Source organism: Pristiophorus japonicus, chromosome 2, assembly GCF_044704955.1.
Source record: "Pristiophorus japonicus isolate sPriJap1 chromosome 2, sPriJap1.hap1, whole genome shotgun sequence".
NCBI classification, from domain to species: Eukaryota; Metazoa; Chordata; class Chondrichthyes; family Pristiophoridae; genus Pristiophorus; species Pristiophorus japonicus.
In genome coordinates, this window is record NC_091978.1 from 348,640,972 (window position 1) to 348,662,340 (window position 21,369).

The 21,369-nt window shown below is 47.6% G+C and overlaps 1 protein-coding gene across 1 annotated transcript in view; it reads right to left on the reverse strand.

Moving 5' to 3' along the window:
- Positions 1–21,060, reverse strand: part of LOC139234891 (serine/threonine-protein kinase 32B-like) — a 268,203-nt gene extending 247,143 nt beyond the window's left edge. The window contains exon 1 of the mRNA XM_070865743.1: positions 20,927–21,060. Coding sequence (XP_070721844.1) covers positions 20,927–21,045 — 119 coding nt within the window. The 5' untranslated portion in view covers positions 21,046–21,060. The remainder of the gene's footprint in view (positions 1–20,926) is intronic.
- Positions 21,061–21,369: the final 309 nt, after the last annotated feature.

Consider the following 21,369-nt stretch of genomic DNA (forward strand, 5'->3'; position numbering starts at 1 on the left):
TTGATTAGAATTGTTAAGTTCTCAATGTCTTCAAGATGAGATGGACAATGAGATCTGGTATTCACCACCCGCCCCCCCCCCCCTCCCCCACCTCACCCAACTGGTGCGAGGGGGTCAGGGCAGGGGATTAAAATCAGGGAACGCATCCCCAACCTTGCTTCATACGTGCCTGCCGCTATTTCTATGGTGATGGGTAGGTTGCGGTGTGAGTGTCCCATCTTGGAGAGGCGGAACACTTCATTATCATATTTAAATATGGCTCCCAAAGTGCAGTTGGGAACCTGATTTACATTTCACTGCTGCCGGCTGGGTTTCCCAAGGCTTGGGAAGTCCAGCAGCGAAATGGTTAGTGCTTTTTAGAATACTCCTTGGCCGTGATTTCACCACGTGCGACGGTGGAATCTTCCCAGGATTGGGCTTGTTAACCCCACCCTGGGGGCTTCCCGGTCAATTAAGAGGAAGCTGGTCTGATGACATCAATTGATGACACGTCATCAGCCGGTTTTCTTAAAAGGGCCACGCCCACATTGATTTTAACAGTTCTTCTGTCAGTGTTCTGCAGCATTGAGGAGTTGCAAATACTGAGAAGCACTGCATAAAGGTGCAGGGCTGCACCCAGGCTCCCCCATGACTCCCTCCAGATTCTTATAGAGGGAGTCACAGCACGCAGGGAGGTCCTTTTGCTTTCCCATGGACGAAAGGGACCTCTCCAGGACACCAATGCAGCCTGGTTGCACATTGCACAGGAGGGCAGAAGCAGGGATGTGGTCAGGAGGAGCTGGCTGCAGTGGCGCAAACCTTCAATGATCTCAGCAGATCACAAAACTTTACTGCAAAGCCACACTCAACCTCATCCTGCTGTGCACCCCATCACATATCCATCACTCTGCCTTCCCTACTCTGGCCCTGCACATCCTTTCTCATATCAACTTACCTTGCACCTCCACCCATTCCCCTCTCTCGCTCCAGATCTACATCAGTTCCCCATTTCAATAGCCATCCCTCATACTCACCCTCATCCATGTTCAATCATACCAACTAACAACACACAAGGGTGAGCACTTGGGTCCTTTAGCCAATGTTCATGTATAGTTAATGTATTGTCAAACATTTAAATCTTTATTTTCAGTACTTTGCATTCTTAGACAGAGAAGGAAGTGGCTTAGTGAGTTGTAGTGAATGGTACAACATAAGCGTACACCCCCCGTCCCCCCTCACAATGGTGATGAGTGTGAAAGGAATGTTTTGGATATTGCAGGGATGCTTTATGGTGCTGGTGTGGAGTGGTGCCAACCTGGTGCATCATGTTATAGTACAGCATGAAGTGAAGTAAATGTAGCCATGGTGAGGCCATCACTGGCCTCCCGTGCAGCAATGTGGTCGGGTGCTGATGCCCTATGTACTGTCAGGTGATTGCGGAGGAGGTTGGTGTTGTTGGTAATGATGCTGGTGTGTTTAGTGATGTTGGTGTTCGGATTCTGAGGACTAAGGTGAGATTTTTTCAAGGGCACCGATGTTGCTGGAATAGATGGCAGATGAGGTTGAGATGACAGAAGTGATCTGTCAATGGTGAGAGAGGTTGCTCTGAAGAGGTGATAGTGAATAGAGAGTTCACTGCAAACACTTCCAAAGTGCATATAGCTCACAAATCTTTTCAAAATCCTGAAGGCTTCAGCTTCTGACATTGGAAAGTGAACAGCTGTGAAATGGTAGCTTTTATACCACTTCTACAGCTGTCAACTAGTCAAAGCAATAGAGAGTCACTGAGAACCCGACACACTTACCTGCCGTGAAACCCGAGGGGTGGCAAAGCCTTCAAAAGGTTGTAAGTGCCTGCTTTTAACCATCTTAACTACCATTTAAGTACCTTTTAATGATGTTAATTATCTGTCCCGCCGCTTGCTATCAGGTCTGCTATCCAGACACCAACCTGACTGCTGAGAAACTCACAAGGAGACGGGTTTACAGCGGGATCCTGCCTCGCTGTCAATCAAAGCCATTTTGACAGAGGGCCCGCCTCCAAACCTGCAGGGCTGGGAAGATACCAGCCCTTGTGGGCCAGGAGAAGCAGGAGTGCTCCTCCCAACTACCAAAGGGAGCCTTCGGCCAACCTTCTGCCGAACACGGTCTCTGCTCGCTGCCGTGATCAACGAGCCCCACCCACCGCCCGCGCCAAGCCCCGATCTCGAGCCTACTGTCAGACTCTGACTACTCCCCTTCCCCCTCCCCCCCACCCCACCTCGCCCACCACCAAGCCCCGATCCCGAGCTGACCACCAGGATCTGACCATTCCCCCCTCCCTGACACCAAGCACCGATCTCGAGCCTACTGTCAGACTCTGACTGAACCCACCCCCCTCCACCCCGTCAACCACCAAGCCCCGAACTCGAGCCTATTGGCAGACTCTGACTGCCCCCCCACCGCCCCCCGCCCACCACCAAGCCCTGATCTCAAGCCTACTGTCAGACTCTGACCGATGCCCCCCTCGCCTCGCCCACCACCAAGCCCCGATCCCGAGCTGCCCACCAGCATTTGACCATTCCCCCCTCCCTGACACCAAGCCCCGATCTCGAGCCTACTGTCAGACTCTGACTGCCCCCACCCGCCCCCCGCTCCCCGCCCCCAGCCTCCCTACCCATCACCAAGCCCCGATCTCAAGCCAACTGCCAGGATCTGACCATTCCCCCCTCCCTGACACCAAGTCCCGATTTCGAGCCTACTGCCTGTCAATCTGGCTGGCTGCCGGGCGAGAAACGGAGGCAGAAACTGATAATGATGTCCTGCCATTAATATCGGCAGAACCTCCATGTCCCTGGGATTTCCAGACTTCCGCTCCGCTACCACGCTCTGCCGCTCCCCTCCCCACCTCCCCATAAATATCAGGGTCCTGGAGTTTGTTCCTTTTATGTTATAACTAAAGACTGCAGGAGAGTCTCACAGTCATATACAGTTCAGGGGTCTTTGAAGACTCCGTTGTCAATCACTTGTGATCATAAGCACAGTGTGTCGGGACTATTGCATGGAATGCCAATGAACAATTAATCATGTCATCTAGGTCTTGAACACCTGCTCAGTTCCTGACATCGTACAATTCAATTTACAGTCGAACAAAACACATTTCTTTTGACTAATTTCCAGATCACTGCCTAACTAAGCTCCAGCAGACACCCTCTTTCCTGTCTTTCAATCTTCCAATTTCAAAAAATGAACAGAACGCTGTCGATGTTTTGGCATGAGCTATTTAAAAGCAGATGAAATAAATACAAAAATCCATATTTCTATCATGGATGTTTGGTGGATTTTTCCCACCGTGTCAGCCACTTTTGTCTTACAAAGACGTGAGATGTCTTGCCTTGTTTTTGCAAAGAAGCAAAAAGACAATTAATTGGAAAAGATGTTGATTTGGGCTCCTGTCTCTCAGGAGCATTGGGTTCAAGTGCCAGCTGTTTTTTTCTCTCTCTCTGCATGAATATTTTCTTCAGGGAGCAGACAAGCTTTATCTGATATTTTTGCCGTTCGCTATTTTTTTTCGCCAGCATGAAAGCAGAAATCAGACCAAAGTCAATCTCTTGAAATGCTACCCCCTCCCAAAACACCCAGCAGTCAATTCTTATCATTGATGCTGAAAAATGGAATGATGTCTCTCTCCCTTTCCTTCCTTCCTCCCACCTTCCAAAAACAGTCGAACTAGAATCAATCCACAAGGATTAACTAAATATCAGTTCGGGTCATTTGATAGGACTCATCATCATAGGCAGTCCCTCGGAATTGAGGAAGACTTGCTTCCACTCTAAAAATGAGTCCTTAGGTGGCTGAACAGTCCAATAAGAGAACCACAATCCCTGTCACAGGTGAGACAGATAGTCGTTGAAGGAAGGGGTGGGTGGGACTGGCTTGCCACACGCTCTTTCCGCTGCCTGCGCTTGATTTCTGCATGCTCTCGGCGACGAGACTCGAGGTGCTCATCGCCCTCCCAGATGCACTTCCTCCACTTAGGGCGGACTTTGGCCAGGGACTCTCAGGTATCGGTGGGGATGTTGCACTTTATCAGGGAGGCTTTGAGGGTGTCCTTGTAATGTTTCCTCTGCCCACCTTTGGCTCATTTGCCGTGAAGGAGTTCCGAGTAGAGCGCTTGCTTTGGGACTCGTGGCTGGCAAGCGAACAATGTGGCCTGTCCAGTGGAGCTGATCAAGTGTAGTCAGTGCTTCAATGCTGGGGATGTTAGCCTGGTCGAGGACGCTAACATTGGTGCGTCTGATCTCCCAGGGAACACATCGCTAGTCGAGACCGTTGTTTTTCAAGACCCATTCTTGAATTTGACCCTATATTCTAGACTAACACTTCAACGCTGCACAGAGAAAGTGCTGCATTGTTGCAGGTCTTTCAGAAGGGATGTTATGCTGAGGCCCTGCACAAGTGGAGATAGAAGTTTGCGTCATGCTGTTTGAAAACGAAGGAGGATTCGGTGTCCTCACTAACATGCCTACCTCATCAGTTTAAAAGATCATTTATCTCATTTGCAAGACACTGCTGTGTATAAATTGTCTGCCAAGTTCGCTTGCATTATAACTGTGATTACACTTCAGAAAGTAATTAGTTGGTTATGAAGCACTTGAGAATCTGATGTGTTAAGGCGCAAAATAAATGAGAGTATTTTTCTTGCTTAATTTATCCTTTTATGTAGAACACTTCTTACAGACTAATGGCAACTACCTTTGATTAGAATTGTTAAGTTCTCAATGTCTTCAAGATGAGATGGACAATGAGATCTGGTATTCACCACCCGCCCCCCCCCCCCTCCCCCACCTCACCCAACAGGTGCGAGGGGGTCAGGGCAGGGGATTAACATCAGGGAACGCATCCCCAACCTTGCTTCATACGTGCCTGCCGCTATTTCTATGGTGATGGGTAGGTTGCGGTGTGAGTGTCCCATCTTGGAGAGGCGGAACACTTCATTATCATATTTAAATATGGCTCCCAAAGTGCAGTTGGGAACCTGATTTACATTTCACTGCTGCCGGCTGGGTTTCCCAAGGCTTGGGAAGTCCAGCAGCGAAATGGTTAGTGCTTTTTAGAATACTCCTTGGCCGTGATTTCACCACGTGCGGCGGTGGAATCTTCCCAGGATTGGGCTTGTTAACCCCACCCTGGGGGCTTCCCGGTCAATTAAGAGGAAGCTGGTCTGATGACATCAATTGATGACACGTCATCAGCCGGTTTTCTTAAAAGGGCCACGCCCACATTGATTTTAACAGTTCTTCTGTCAGTGTTCTGCAGCATTGAGGAGTTGCAAATACTGAGAAGCACTGCATAAAGGTGCAGGGCTGCACCCAGGCTCCCCCATGACTCCCTCCAGAATCTTATAGAGGGAGTCACAGTGCGCAGGGAGGTCCTTTTGCTTTCCCATGGACGAAAGGGACCTCTCCAGGACACCAATGCAGCCTGGTTGCACATTGCACAGGAGGGCAGAAGCAGGGATGTGGTCAGGAGGAGCTGGCTGCAGTGGCGCAAACACTTCAATGATCTCAGCAGATCACAAAACTTTACTGCAAAGCCACACTCAACCTCATCCTGCTGTGCACCCCATCACGTATCCATCACTCTGCCTTCCCTACTCTGGCCCTGCACATCCTTTCTCATATCAACTTACCTTGCACCTCCACCCATTCCCCTCTCTCGCTCCAGATCTACATCAGTTCCCCATTTCAATAGCCATCCCTCATACTCACCCTCATCCATGTTCAATCATACCAACTAACAACACACAAGGGTGAGCACTTGGGTCCTTTAGCCAATGTTCATGTATAGTTAATGTATTGTCAAACATTTAAATCTTTATTTTCAGTACTTTGCATTCTTAGACAGAGAAGGAAGTGGCTTAGTGAGTTGTAGTGAATGGTACAACATAAGCGTACACCCCCCTTCCCCCCTCACAATGGTGATGAGTGTGAAAGGAATGTTTTGGATATTGCAGGGATGCTTTATGGTGCTGGTGTGGAGTGGTGCCAACCTGATGCATCATGTTATAGTACAGCATGAAGTGAAGTAAATGTAGCCATGGTGAGGCCATCACTGGCCTCCCGTGCAGCAATGTGGTCGGGTGCTGATGCCCTATGTACTGTCAGGTGATTGCGGAGGAGGTTGGTGTTGTTGGTAATGATGCTGGTGTGTTTAGTGATGTTGGTGTTCGGATTCTGAGGACTAAGGTGAGATTTTTTCAAGGGCACCGATGTTGCTGGAATAGATGGCAGATGAGGTTGAGATGACAGAAGTGATCTGTCAATGGTGAGAGAGGTTGCTCTGAAGAGGTGATAGTGAATAGAGAGTTCACTGCAAACACTTCCAAAGTGCATATAACTCACAAATCTTTTCAAAATCCTGAAGGCTTCAGCTTCTGACATTGGAAAGTGAACAGCTGTGAAATGGTAACTTTTATACCACTTCTGCAGCTGTCAACTAGTCAAAGCAATAGAGAGTCGCTGAGAACCCGACACACTTACCTGCCGTGAAACCCGAGGGGTGGCAAAGCCTTCAAAAGGTTGTAAGTGCCTGCTTTTAACCATCTTAACTACCATTTAAGTACCTTTTAATGATGTTAATTATCTGTCCCGCCGCTTGCTATCAGGTCTGCTATCCAGACACCAACCTGACTGCTGAGAAACTCACAAGGAGACGGGTTTACAGCGGGATCCTGCCTCGCTGTCAATCAAAGCCATTTTGACAGCGGGCCTGCCTCCAAACCCACACTTGCAGGGCTGGGAAGATACCAGCACTTGTGGGCCAGGAGAAGCAGGAGTGCTCCTCCCAGCTACCAAAGGGAGCCTTCGGCCAACCTTCTGCCGAACACGGCCACTGCTCGCTGCCGTGATCAACGAACCCCACCCACCGCCCGCGCCAAGCCCCGATCTCGAGCCTACTGTCAGACTCTGACTACTCCCCTTCCCCCTCCCCCCCACCCCACCTCGCCCACCACCAAGCCCCGATCCCGAGCTGACCACCAGGATCTGACCATTCCCCCCTCCCTGACACCAAGCCCCGATCTCGAGCCTACTGTCAGACTCTGACTATACCCACCCCCCTCCACCCCGTCAACCACCAAGCCCCGAACTCGAGCCTATTGGCAGACTCTGACTGCCCCCCCACCGTCCCCCGCCCACCACCAAGCCCTGATCTCAAGCCTACTGTCAGACTCTGACCGATGCCCCCCTCGCCTTGCCCACCACCAAGCCCCGATCTCGAGCTGACCAACAGGATTTGACCATTCCCCCCTCCCTGACACCAAGCCCCGATCTCGAGCCTACTGTCAGACTCTGACTACTCCCCTTCCCCCTCCCCCCCACCCCACCTCGCCCACCACCAAGCCCCGATCCCGAGCTGACCACCAGGATCTGACCATTCCCCCCTCCCTGACACCAAGCACCGATCTCGAGCCTACTGTCAGACTCTGACTGAACCCACCCCCCTCCACCCCGTCAACCACCAAGCCCCGAACTCGAGCCTATTGGCAGACTCTGACTGCCCCCCCACCGCCCCCCGCCCACCACCAAGCCCTGATCTCAAGCCTACTGTCAGACTCTGACCGATGCCCCCCTCGCCTCGCCCACCACCAAGCCCCGATCCCGAGCTGCCCACCAGCATTTGACCATTCCCCCCTCCCTGACACCAAGCCCCGATCTCGAGCCTACTGTCAGACTCTGACTGCCCCCACCCGCCCCCCGCTCCCCGCCCCCAGCCTCCCTACCCATCACCAAGCCCCGATCTCAAGCCAACTGCCAGGATCTGACCATTCCCCCCTCCCTGACACCAAGTCCCGATTTCGAGCCTACTGCCTGTCAATCTGGCTGGCTGCCGGGCGAGAAACGGAGGCAGAAACTGATAATGATGTCCTGCCATTAATATCGGCAGAACCTCCATGTCCCTGGGATTTCCAGACTTCCGCTCCGCTACCACGCTCTGCCGCTCCCCTCCCCACCTCCCCATAAATATCAGGGTCCTGGAGTTTGTTCCTTTTATGTTATAACTAAAGACTGCAGGAGAGTCTCACAGTCATATACAGTTCAGGGGTCTTTGAAGACTCCGTTGTCAATCACTTGTGATCATAAGCACAGTGTGTCGGGACTATTGCATGGAATGCCAATGAACAATTAATCATGTCATCTAGGTCTTGAACACCTGCTCAGTTCCTGACATCGTACAATTCAATTTACAGTCGAACAAAACACATTTCTTTTGACTAATTTCCAGATCACTGCCTAACTAAGCTCCAGCAGACACCCTCTTTCCTGTCTTTCAATCTTCCAATTTCAAAAAATGAACAGAACGCTGTCGATGTTTTGGCATGAGCTATTTAAAAGCAGATGAAATAAATACAAAAATCCATATTTCTATCATGGATGTTTGGTGGATTTTTCCCACCGTGTCAGCCACTTTTGTCTTACAAAGACGTGAGATGTCTTGCCTTGTTTTTGCAAAGAAGCAAAAAGACAATTAATTGGAAAAGATGTTGATTTGGGCTCCTGTCTCTCAGGAGCATTGGGTTCAAGTGCCAGCTGTTTTTTTCTCTCTCTCTGCATGAATATTTTCTTCAGGGAGCAGACAAGCTTTATCTGATATTTTTGCCGTTCGCTATTTTTTTTCGCCAGCATGAAAGCAGAAATCAGACCAAAGTCAATCTCTTGAAATGCTACCCCCTCCCAAAACACCCAGCAGTCAATTCTTATCATTGATGCTGAAAAATGGAATGATGTCTCTCTCCCTTTCCTTCCTTCCTCCCACCTTCCAAAAACAGTCGAACTAGAATCAATCCACAAGGATTAACTAAATATCAGTTCGGGTCATTTGATAGGACTCATCATCATAGGCAGTCCCTCGGAATTGAGGAAGACTTGCTTCCACTCTAAAAATGAGTCCTTAGGTGGCTGAACAGTCCAATAAGAGAACCACAATCCCTGTCACAGGTGAGACAGATAGTCGTTGAAGGAAGGGGTGGGTGGGACTGGCTTGCCACACGCTCTTTCCGCTGCCTGCGCTTGATTTCTGCATGCTCTCGGCGACGAGACTCGAGGTGCTCATCGCCCTCCCAGATGCACTTCCTCCACTTAGGGCGGACTTTGGCCAGGGACTCTCAGGTATCGGTGGGGATGTTGCACTTTATCAGGGAGGCTTTGAGGGTGTCCTTGTAATGTTTCCTCTGCCCACCTTTGGCTCATTTGCCGTGAAGGAGTTCCGAGTAGAGCGCTTGCTTTGGGACTCGTGGCTGGCAAGCGAACAATGTGGCCTGTCCAGTGGAGCTGATCAAGTGTAGTCAGTGCTTCAATGCTGGGGATGTTAGCCTGGTCGAGGACGCTAACATTGGTGCGTCTGATCTCCCAGGGAACACATCGCTAGTCGAGACCGTTGTTTTTCAAGACCCATTCTTGAATTTGACCCTATATTCTAGACTAACACTTCAACGCTGCACAGAGAAAGTGCTGCATTGTTGCAGGTCTTTCAGAAGGGATGTTATGCTGAGGCCCTGCACAAGTGGAGATAGAAGTTTGCGTCATGCTGTTTGAAAACGAAGGAGGATTCGGTGTCCTCACTAACATGCCTACCTCATCAGTTTAAAAGATCATTTATCTCATTTGCAAGACACTGCTGTGTATAAATTGTCTGCCAAGTTCGCTTGCATTATAACTGTGATTACACTTCAGAAAGTAATTAGTTGGTTATGAAGCACTTGAGAATCTGATGTGTTAAGGCGCAAAATAAATGAGAGTATTTTTCTTGCTTAATTTATCCTTTTATGTAGAACACTTCTTACAGACTAATGGCAACTACCTTTGATTAGAATTGTTAAGTTCTCAATGTCTTCAAGATGAGATGGACAATGAGATCTGGTATTCACCACCCGCCCCCCCCCCCCTCCCCCACCTCACCCAACAGGTGCGAGGGGGTCAGGGCAGGGGATTAACATCAGGGAACGCATCCCCAACCTTGCTTCATACGTGCCTGCCGCTATTTCTATGGTGATGGGTAGGTTGCGGTGTGAGTGTCCCATCTTGGAGAGGCGGAACACTTCATTATCATATTTAAATATGGCTCCCAAAGTGCAGTTGGGAACCTGATTTACATTTCACTGCTGCCGGCTGGGTTTCCCAAGGCTTGGGAAGTCCAGCAGCGAAATGGTTAGTGCTTTTTAGAATACTCCTTGGCCGTGATTTCACCACGTGCGGCGGTGGAATCTTCCCAGGATTGGGCTTGTTAACCCCACCCTGGGGGCTTCCCGGTCAATTAAGAGGAAGCTGGTCTGATGACATCAATTGATGACACGTCATCAGCCGGTTTTCTTAAAAGGGCCACGCCCACATTGATTTTAACAGTTCTTCTGTCAGTGTTCTGCAGCATTGAGGAGTTGCAAATACTGAGAAGCACTGCATAAAGGTGCAGGGCTGCACCCAGGCTCCCCCATGACTCCCTCCAGAATCTTATAGAGGGAGTCACAGTGCGCAGGGAGGTCCTTTTGCTTTCCCATGGACGAAAGGGACCTCTCCAGGACACCAATGCAGCCTGGTTGCACATTGCACAGGAGGGCAGAAGCAGGGATGTGGTCAGGAGGAGCTGGCTGCAGTGGCGCAAACACTTCAATGATCTCAGCAGATCACAAAACTTTACTGCAAAGCCACACTCAACCTCATCCTGCTGTGCACCCCATCACGTATCCATCACTCTGCCTTCCCTACTCTGGCCCTGCACATCCTTTCTCATATCAACTTACCTTGCACCTCCACCCATTCCCCTCTCTCGCTCCAGATCTACATCAGTTCCCCATTTCAATAGCCATCCCTCATACTCACCCTCATCCATGTTCAATCATACCAACTAACAACACACAAGGGTGAGCACTTGGGTCCTTTAGCCAATGTTCATGTATAGTTAATGTATTGTCAAACATTTAAATCTTTATTTTCAGTACTTTGCATTCTTAGACAGAGAAGGAAGTGGCTTAGTGAGTTGTAGTGAATGGTACAACATAAGCGTACACCCCCCTTCCCCCCTCACAATGGTGATGAGTGTGAAAGGAATGTTTTGGATATTGCAGGGATGCTTTATGGTGCTGGTGTGGAGTGGTGCCAACCTGATGCATCATGTTATAGTACAGCATGAAGTGAAGTAAATGTAGCCATGGTGAGGCCATCACTGGCCTCCCGTGCAGCAATGTGGTCGGGTGCTGATGCCCTATGTACTGTCAGGTGATTGCGGAGGAGGTTGGTGTTGTTGGTAATGATGCTGGTGTGTTTAGTGATGTTGGTGTTCGGATTCTGAGGACTAAGGTGAGATTTTTTCAAGGGCACCGATGTTGCTGGAATAGATGGCAGATGAGGTTGAGATGACAGAAGTGATCTGTCAATGGTGAGAGAGGTTGCTCTGAAGAGGTGATAGTGAATAGAGAGTTCACTGCAAACACTTCCAAAGTGCATATAACTCACAAATCTTTTCAAAATCCTGAAGGCTTCAGCTTCTGACATTGGAAAGTGAACAGCTGTGAAATGGTAACTTTTATACCACTTCTGCAGCTGTCAACTAGTCAAAGCAATAGAGAGTCGCTGAGAACCCGACACACTTACCTGCCGTGAAACCCGAGGGGTGGCAAAGCCTTCAAAAGGTTGTAAGTGCCTGCTTTTAACCATCTTAACTACCATTTAAGTACCTTTTAATGATGTTAATTATCTGTCCCGCCGCTTGCTATCAGGTCTGCTATCCAGACACCAACCTGACTGCTGAGAAACTCACAAGGAGACGGGTTTACAGCGGGATCCTGCCTCGCTGTCAATCAAAGCCATTTTGACAGCGGGCCTGCCTCCAAACCCACACTTGCAGGGCTGGGAAGATACCAGCACTTGTGGGCCAGGAGAAGCAGGAGTGCTCCTCCCAGCTACCAAAGGGAGCCTTCGGCCAACCTTCTGCCGAACACGGCCACTGCTCGCTGCCGTGATCAACGAACCCCACCCACCGCCCGCGCCAAGCCCCGATCTCGAGCCTACTGTCAGACTCTGACTACTCCCCTTCCCCCTCCCCCCCACCCCACCTCGCCCACCACCAAGCCCCGATCCCGAGCTGACCACCAGGATCTGACCATTCCCCCCTCCCTGACACCAAGCCCCGATCTCGAGCCTACTGTCAGACTCTGACTATACCCACCCCCCTCCACCCCGTCAACCACCAAGCCCCGAACTCGAGCCTATTGGCAGACTCTGACTGCCCCCCCACCGTCCCCCGCCCACCACCAAGCCCTGATCTCAAGCCTACTGTCAGACTCTGACCGATGCCCCCCTCGCCTTGCCCACCACCAAGCCCCGATCTCGAGCTGACCAACAGGATTTGACCATTCCCCCCTCCCTGACACCAAGCCCCGATCTCGAGCCTACTGTCAGACTCTGACTGCCCCCAGCTGCCCCCCGCAACCCACCCCAGCCTCCCTACCCATCACCAAGCCCAGATCTCGAGCCAACTGCCAGGATCTGACCATTCCCCCTTCCCTGACACCAAGTCCCGATTTCGAGCCTACTGCCTGTCAATCTGGCTGGCTGCCGGGCGAGAAACGGAGGCAGAAACTGATAATGATGTCCTGCCATTAATATCGGCAGAACCTCCACGTCCCTGGGATTTCCAGACTTCCGCTCCGCTACCACGCTCTGCCGCTCCCCTCCCCACCTCCCTATAAATATCAGGGTCCTGGAGTTTGTTCCTTTTATGTTATAACTAAAGACTGCAGGAGAGACTCACAGTCATATACAGTTCAGGGGTCTTTGAAGACTGCGTTGCCAATCACTTGTGATCATAAGCACAGTGTGTCGGGACTATTGCATGGAATGCCAATGAACAATTAATCATGTCATCTAGGTCTTGAACACCTGCTCAGTTCCTGACATCGTACAATTCAATTTACAGTCGAACAAAACACATTTCTTTTGACTAATTTCCAGATCACTGCCTGACTAAGCTCCAGCAGACACCCTCTTTCCTGTCTTTCAATCTTCCAATTTCAAAAAATGAACAGAACGCTGTCGATGTTTTGGCATGAGCTATTTAAAAGCAGATGAAATAAATACAAAAATCCATATTTCTATCATGGATGTTTGGTGGATTTTTCCCATCGTGTCAGTCACTTTTGTCTTACAAAGACGTGAGATGTCTTGCCTTGTTTTTGCAAAGAAGCAAAAAGACAATTAATTGGAAAAGATGTTGATTTGGGCTCCTGTCTCTCAGGGAGCATTGGGTTCAAGTGCCAGCTGCTTTTTTCTCTCTCTCTGCATGAATATTTTCTTCAGGGACCAGACAAGCTTTATCTGGTATTTTTGCCGTTGCTATTTTTTTTCGCCAGCATGAAAGCAGAAATCAGACCAAGGTCAATCTCTTAATTTGGATTGAAATGCTACCCCCTCCCAAAACACCCAGCAGTCAATTCTTATCATTGATGCTGAAAAATGGAATGATGCTGGTTGCTAACAGCAACCGAGAACCGGTGCAATTAGTGTTTGTACCTGAATCCATGCTTGGGGAGAAAAAGTATCAGATCCAGTGTCTATTTGTTTAAAATTTTAAGGAACGCTCTCTTTTCGAATAGACATATTTTAGAAAGTGTTTGAAAAAATGCAATAAGCAAGCATAGAAAATAAAGTCTGAAAACTTAAATAAGCAATTAGTAGAACAGAATGAATAATATCTTATATTTTTGGAATGTCATTTAGATAGTGTTACTGAATTAATGATTATTGGGTTGTTGATGTGCTTGGAAAGTAATTTAATTAATGGGGAAATGCTGGAGTAAGGAGGCGAATTGAACACAAAAGTTTTAATGAACTAATTTGTAGCTGGAATATTACATATTGATTTAAGTGTTGGTCGATGGGTGTGGGGTGTGAAGATATCCTGACAGTGCCAGGGGCAGCAAGCTCCAAATGGCCAAAGTGCATTTTTTCTGTATGGCATAGAAAGTGTCGTCAATAAAACATTTAAAATGCTACATGTATGGTTCCGATGATTATGATAATTAACAGGGGTACTATCATGTGCTTCTTGAAAAGTGTGCCAGTATTACTTACTATGTGGTCGGTTTCACAGCCCTGCTAATTTGGCAGATCTTGTTGAGGAAGCATTGATTGCTGACAGGCAACAGAACTTCAGTTCCCTGCTCCTGCAGGAGCTCTGTCTGCCAGCACGCTGTGCACAGGGAGCCCATGCAGCGATATTTTTGTGGGCACTTGTCTGTGCATTTACTCAGCGCGGACTTGTGCCTTGCCCGGACTTCAGGCTGCTGAGGAAGCAAAACCAACAGCCATCTTTAAGTATTTACTCCAAACCATCTTGTCCAGTACACTGAGCTAGAAATTGCGTAGCATCCCACCTGGGGGGTTAACTTTTCATAGAGCGCAAAAGTAGTGCCAGGTGAAAAAGGTTTTTTGAACCTGGGAACTTCCACTTTAGTGCTCCAAGAGGGAAGTGGAGCATCAAGACAAGCACTATCACATCCCTGAGAGCACTAAAGTCAGTGAGAGAGGCGGCAGCGGCAAAGCGCTGAACAATGTTCCGTGCAGCGCTGCCTTCTCTGGAGGCTCTTTCCCTCGCTTAAGGGAAGGGCCAATGTTGGTTTGATTCAATCTTCATCTTATCTCTGTGGGGCCCCGAGACCTACGCTATGTGCATAACAGCCCCAAGCACTCTGAGAGAGTGCAGGGCTGACCAATTGCGGGGTCCAAACAAAGCAAAAGACATCAGATTGGGGAGATTAATAAATGTTGCCCTATCTGAACACAACGGCCTTTAAATAGCGCTCCCTAAGCGGCCAGCCGAGGTGACAACGCCTCCTGCAGCTGCCGTTGTTGACGCCCGGCGATGCTGCAGGGGGCAGAAGCAAATATTACATCTGGGGCGGTAACAGGGCACTGCACACTGGATGACAGCATGATCTATGGGGTGCAAGAGAGCGAGGCGATAAGTGGTAGTGCCAGCTCCGTTGGGCAGGTCACATTGTTCGCATGCCTGACACAAGACTCCCAAAGCAAGCGCTCTACTCAGAACTCCTACACGGCAAGAGAGCCCCAGGTGGGCAGAGGAAATGCTTCAAGGACACCCTCAAAGCCTACCTTGATAAAGTGCAACATCCCCACCAACACCTGGGAGTCCTTGGCCAAAGACCACCCTAAGTGGAGGAAGAGCATCTGGGAGGGCGCTGAGCACCTTGAGTCTCATCGCCGAGAGCATGCAGAAAACAAGCGCAGGCAGCGGAAGGAGCATGCACCAAACCAGACTCCCCAACCACCCTTTCCTTCAACCACTGTCTGTCCCACCTGTGACAGAGACTAATTCCCGCATTGAATTGCTCAGTCACCTAAGAACTCACTTTTAGAGTGGAAGCAAGTCTTCCTCGATTTCGAGGGACTGCCTATGATGATGATGATGTTAGTGCCAGCGCAAAACCGCCAGGGAAGTTCACGGACATCAGTGATGTCACCGTGCACGGTTGGTAACCCCTTAGTGCCCCGCAGGCACTAACGGGAGGTGCAAACCAGGCCAATTTCTCCCCCACCATCTTTGGAAGCTTATCCTCCATAGGAGCATAGGAACAGTTCGCTCGAGCCTACTCCGCCATTCAATGAGATCATGGCTGATCTGCGACCTAACTCCATGTACCCCGCCTTCGGCCTATATCTCTTAACACCTTTGGTTAACAAAAACTTAACAATATCCATTTATCTATATTGTTTAAAATTTTCACTCGGAATTCCCTCGGGACTGCTCCCGCTCTGCTGTTATAACATCAGCAAAAGCCCAGTGGTTAACTATTGTCATGCAAAAAAGGAGCTTCCACCAAAATTAAAGCGGGAGCACACCTGAGGAAATTCCTGGCACTTGTGTCAATGTTTGATGTTATTTTTTTCCAGCTGACCTCCGATGGTGGGAACCATGTAACCAGGTCTTTCCTGTCGTTGGTTGTTTTGAATTCTGTGGTTGCCAGGCTACCGGCAACTATTGTTCACTGGTAACTGAATTTTCTGTAGATACACGATGGAGTAGATTCACCTGGGCCAACCCCGCATGTATGAGACTGCGATCCGCTGATGGAAGATCGTAACGCCCTTGGTTGGAGACTAAGAGGAGATTCACAGCCGAGACAATAATCTGACAGGGCACCAGCTCTTTACAGAACCCATTTGATTTTTATTCCACTGAAATTAATTAAATGAAAATCAGGTGGGTTGTATAAAGGGCGGCGGATTCCACTCCTGATTTTAACGCTTCCGTTACAAATTGGATTTAGTATTGGCACCAGTATCACGGAGTAAATAAGTTGAAGCTGGTCACCTAATTGTGCTTTCATATCAAAGAAAGGATACCCATATAACCCTCTCATGGTCTTCTGGCTTTTGCTTCACCTTCACAAGTCTTTACGAGGTGTGGAATTGGTACCTTGTGACCAATCATTTCACATGAAACTTCATCAGAGACCATGCAGGGTGGGGACATTTGAACTCTCCTATTGGGCAGGAAAGGTGTGGGTGAGTGTTATAATGCAGCGGCTCCACTTCCTGCTCTGTTCCCGAATGGGGGAACATGGTGAGTATTGCCGGTTTCCGACTTTAACGCCGTTAGTTTTTGTGGTGACTGAGATGCCCATGGGACTGAGGCGGGGGTCTGATGCATAAATGCTAATTGTCATCCTATGACATCAATGGGACCCCAGTGACATTTAAACGGAGTTTGAGCAGGGAAGCTGGGCGGCTTTTCCACGGCACAAGAAAGTCTGCAGACAGAAAAGGCCCTTCAGGTAAGTGTAAAACGTTCCTTTGTGGGACCAGGAGGAGCAGAAGTCCTCCTCCGAGCTCCACAAGGAAAGACACACCCTCTCCTGCCCAGGACATCACACCCACAACCCCTTCCCCTTTGCATGACAATCCTGAAACCCACTGCCCACCACACAGCTGGAAACTGGCAGGCGGTCAAAGGCCACCTGATCGCCTGGTGGCAGCAGCTCCGCGCTCTCGTCATGCCCATCCCACTCGGGAACTAGACCGGCAGCACTTAAGTGAGGCCCACCGCTTAAAAATGATGTGGCCTCCTGCTGCCTCTGTCAGGGAGGGGAAATAAACTTGCTGGAGTGATTTATTGCCAGAAAACCGCTCCAAGTCAAAATCTGCCCCCATCTTATCAAAAATGTGCCTTCTTGAAAAAGGTATATTAACCCCTTGTAGACTGATTGGTTGTTTCGCTATTGTGCTGTTGATCCTCTTACTATACATTAAGGCTCTTATTATGTACCAGAAGTCCCTATCTTCTTATCTCTGTAATCTCCTCCAGCCCCACAACCCCCCGAGATCTCTGCGCTCCTCTAATTCTGCTCTCTTGAGCATCCCTGATGATAATCGCTCAACCATCGGTGGTGCCTTCTGTTGCCTAGGCCCCAAGCTCTGGAGCTCCTTGTCTAAACCTCTCCTCCTCTCTACCTCCTTTAAGATGCTCCTTAAAACATACCTCTTTGACCAAGCTTTTGATCAGCTGCGCTAATTTCTATTTATGCGGCTCAGTGTCAAATTTTTATCTGATAATACTCCTGTGAAGCGCCGTGGGACGTTTCACTACGTTATAGGCGCTATATAAATACAAGTTGGTGTTGTAGTCTGTTTGGCCATGATGCTTTAGCCATCGTGATGTGTGGCAGGTTTTTTTGGGCCAACTGGTCTTTTCCTGCCTGTCATTTTTGTAAGTTCATATATCTTTTTGGGTCACTATGTTATCTGATCTATAAATAATTCTGATCAATTAGCTTAGCCTGTATGCAGTGGTCTATTGGTGTTATCTTTCTGCTCTCTGTATTAACGGGAGATCATGAGGAGCATTCCAAATATTCTCTAGTGAGTGATTTACTTTGATTGAGGGTTAATAGACCTGGGCTATATGCCCGACAGAGAATTAAGACAAAAGTCTGAGTTCATAGTGGATTCAGTCTGCTAATGGAAACTGCAATCCAGCAGCGAACACGAGAAAAAGCGATTGGTACCAGATGTAATTACAGTACATTTGTACCATGGTTCAATCATTCAATTGCAATTGTGATTATTTTCAGGCAGCTTTTAATCGGGAGAAATTATATCAAGGTAAATCTTCCACATTTACAGTATTTACCCTCGAATCATCTTCAGCTTCAACTCTAATTTATTCTTCCATTAATATTTTTTAGTGCTCCTAAATATGCTGAGGAATGGAACACTATTTGGGTTACCATGACTAATTTGTCAATAGAAATGTAACAAATTAGTTTAAAAAATACTACTGTTATCTTCTTGGACAGATGGACAGAAATAAATGTTAGCAGAGAAGGTCTAGCTATGACGAGATGAAAAACAAACTTATACACAACAGTGTTTAATTGAATTCAACAATTCACATTATTTTTGTTTATTAATGCCTTACTCCACAATGGCCCATATCAGAAAAATTAGCCTATTAAAAGATTTTCTTCACAGACATAATCCTTCCACTACTATCACAGCCATTTATACTGTTTCGCCAGGGTAAGCAATGATCTGCCAAAGTTATGGTGGAAGATGGGGAACGGGCAGGGAAGTGAAATTGAGGCCAAGATCAGATCAGCCATGATCTTATTAAATAGCGGTGCAGGCTTGAGGAGCCAAATGGCCTACTCCTGTTCCTATTTCTTATGTTCTTATATCAGAGAACCTCCATGGAAATTCTAGCTCTATGTGTACATTCCATATTGCTGCATACCACTTCATTACTTGCACATTCATGGCAGTAATCCAATCAAAGGATCCAGAAGAAGCAATAAACCAGAGAGATTGAAGCTTGAATGGTTTACATTTTTCATCTTAATCCACAGATTTGATTACTGCCTAACCCTTCAACTGCAGGTAGATCCAGGGAAAGGAAACTTTTAAAAATTAAGCGTTTGGATCAAGCATTGTGACAGTAAACACTTGATATTACAGTGGAAAAATTATACAATGACAGAAGTAATTTTATTAATTATACTGCTATATCTAACCTACAAAAAATTGCATGAAACAGAATTCCAAATAACAAAACATTAAGCACTTTACTTTGCTAATCCTTTCTTTCCTTTTTCTCATTCTCTCCTATTGTAATACTTTTTCTCATTGATATGATACATTTCCATTTCCTTTATTGTTTCCTTTGATGACATTCCTGAAGCAGTCTCAAATTTGTGAAATATGTCACATAGTATTACACTCTCATTTTTGACAGTGAATTGCATTTTATATATTGCAAACAATTACTCGAGAAACTTTTTCTTCTTTATGCATTAAGAAACAATTGAAGAAAACATATGGAGCCGATTCTGATCAAGGCCTCCACCCACCCAAGTGTCCGCCCAAAGTGCCGCCGATGGCCACTGAGGTACCGGACGGTATTTTGGGTGGGATGTTCATCGCCGAGGTCCCTCGAAGGTCGGCAAATGGACAATGTACGGCGCCAATCTGGGTGGCAACGGACGGGAGGTCGCATTCTCGGCGGCAGAGGCGCTTGCTGCTCAAGTGCCACCGAGGATGGAGTCGGGCCTATGGAGGGTCGAAGACCTGAAAAGAAAAATCATCAGTAAAAAATAAAAAAAACTATCCGAGACCTTCAGGGGACCCCATCCAGGTAAGTCGCTGTGGAAAAAATATGGGAGCTCGGTGGGCGGGAGTCGGCAGGAGTTGACGCCAGAACGGGGGTGGACCGTGGGCGGGAAGGGAGAGTCACTGGGCTCTCCCCTCCTGCCTGCTCCAGGCCACCTCGAAAGTGGCACTGGGTGGATCTGCAAGAGCAGTGTCGGTGGCAGTGGGCAGCAGTCGGCGGCAGCAGGCAGTGAGTTGATCAATTTTGGCCCCATAGAATCTTACAGCACAGGAGGGGGCTATTCGGCCCACCATGGCTCTTTAAAAGAGCAGTCCCACACACCTGTGCTTTTTCCCTGTAACCACTTCAAATTAGTCCTCTTCAAGTACAAGCCTTTTGAAAGTTCCTATGAAATCTGAGTCCACCATCCTTTCAGTTAATGCATTTCAGATCTTAACAACCCTCTTGTGAAAAAAAAACTATTTTGCCAATTATTTTAAATCTGTGACCTCTGGTTACCAAGCCACTTGCCAGAGGAAATAGTTTCTCCCTACTTATTATCAAAACCCCTCATAATCTTGAATACCTCTATTAGGTCTCCCATTAACCTTCTCTGCTCTCAGAAGAATTTCACCTTCTCCAATCTCTCCACATAACTGAAGTCCCTCATCCCTGGTATCATCCCGATAAACCTCCTCTGTACCCTCTCCGAGGCCTAAAGTGTAGTGCCAAGAATTCTACACAATACTTCAACTGAGGCCTTCCCAGTGTTTTGCAAAGATTTAGCATGACTTTCCTGTTTTTGTATTCAATGCCTCTACTTACAAGCCAAGTTTCTTTCTTAACAGACTTATCGATTTGCCCTGCCCCCTTCAAAGTTTTGTAAATATGCACCCCCAGGTCCCTCTGCTCTTGCACCTCTCTCAAAATAGTACCATTTAGATTATACTGCCTCTCAGTGTTGTTCCTCCTAAAGTATATCACTTTACACTTATCCACATTAAACTGCATTTGCCATATATCTGCCCATTTCACCAATGTGTCTACGTCCCCCTGAAGTCTGCAGATGTCCTACTCACTATTTATTAGTTTTATATCATCCGCAAACTTCAAAATGATACTCCCTATACTCAAGTCCAGGTCATTTCTTCATAACATGTTAATAATGTGAAAATACTTTTACACTGAAGCAACTGAACATAATTATTATTTAGAAGCATTTGCACTGTATTAGGAGTATTTTAATTTGACAAGCTTTTCCATCACCACGTTTTATCAGCTCATTTAATTATTACAAGAAGTTGCTTACCATAGATTCACAAGGAAAGGGTGCTCAAGTCTTTGCATTATCTGCAATTCTCTGAAAACATTGCGTACTTCATCTCGCTCAATGCATTTTTGTTTGTTCATGTATTTCATTGCATACATTTTCTTTGTATCTCTCTTCTGGACAATGCATACCTGGTCAAAGTACAGGAAAATTATTGAATAAATTAACATTCTAGGAAGAAGTCAAGCAGTTTTCAACAGAATTTGCAAGTATTCAAAACAAAATCTTGTCTTCCAAATCATGTATGTACTGTAAAATTGAATAAGTTGGTTGCACCAGTATATAAGTTACATGGGTGATTCTATACAATTGGATGGAAGAGATCTTAACCAGGCAGGTGGGAAAGAGAAAAGATTCAGGTGCAATTATCATACATGCCAATCATCAGCTTTCTCCAGGCCCCATTGGCCTGGGCTCTTCTC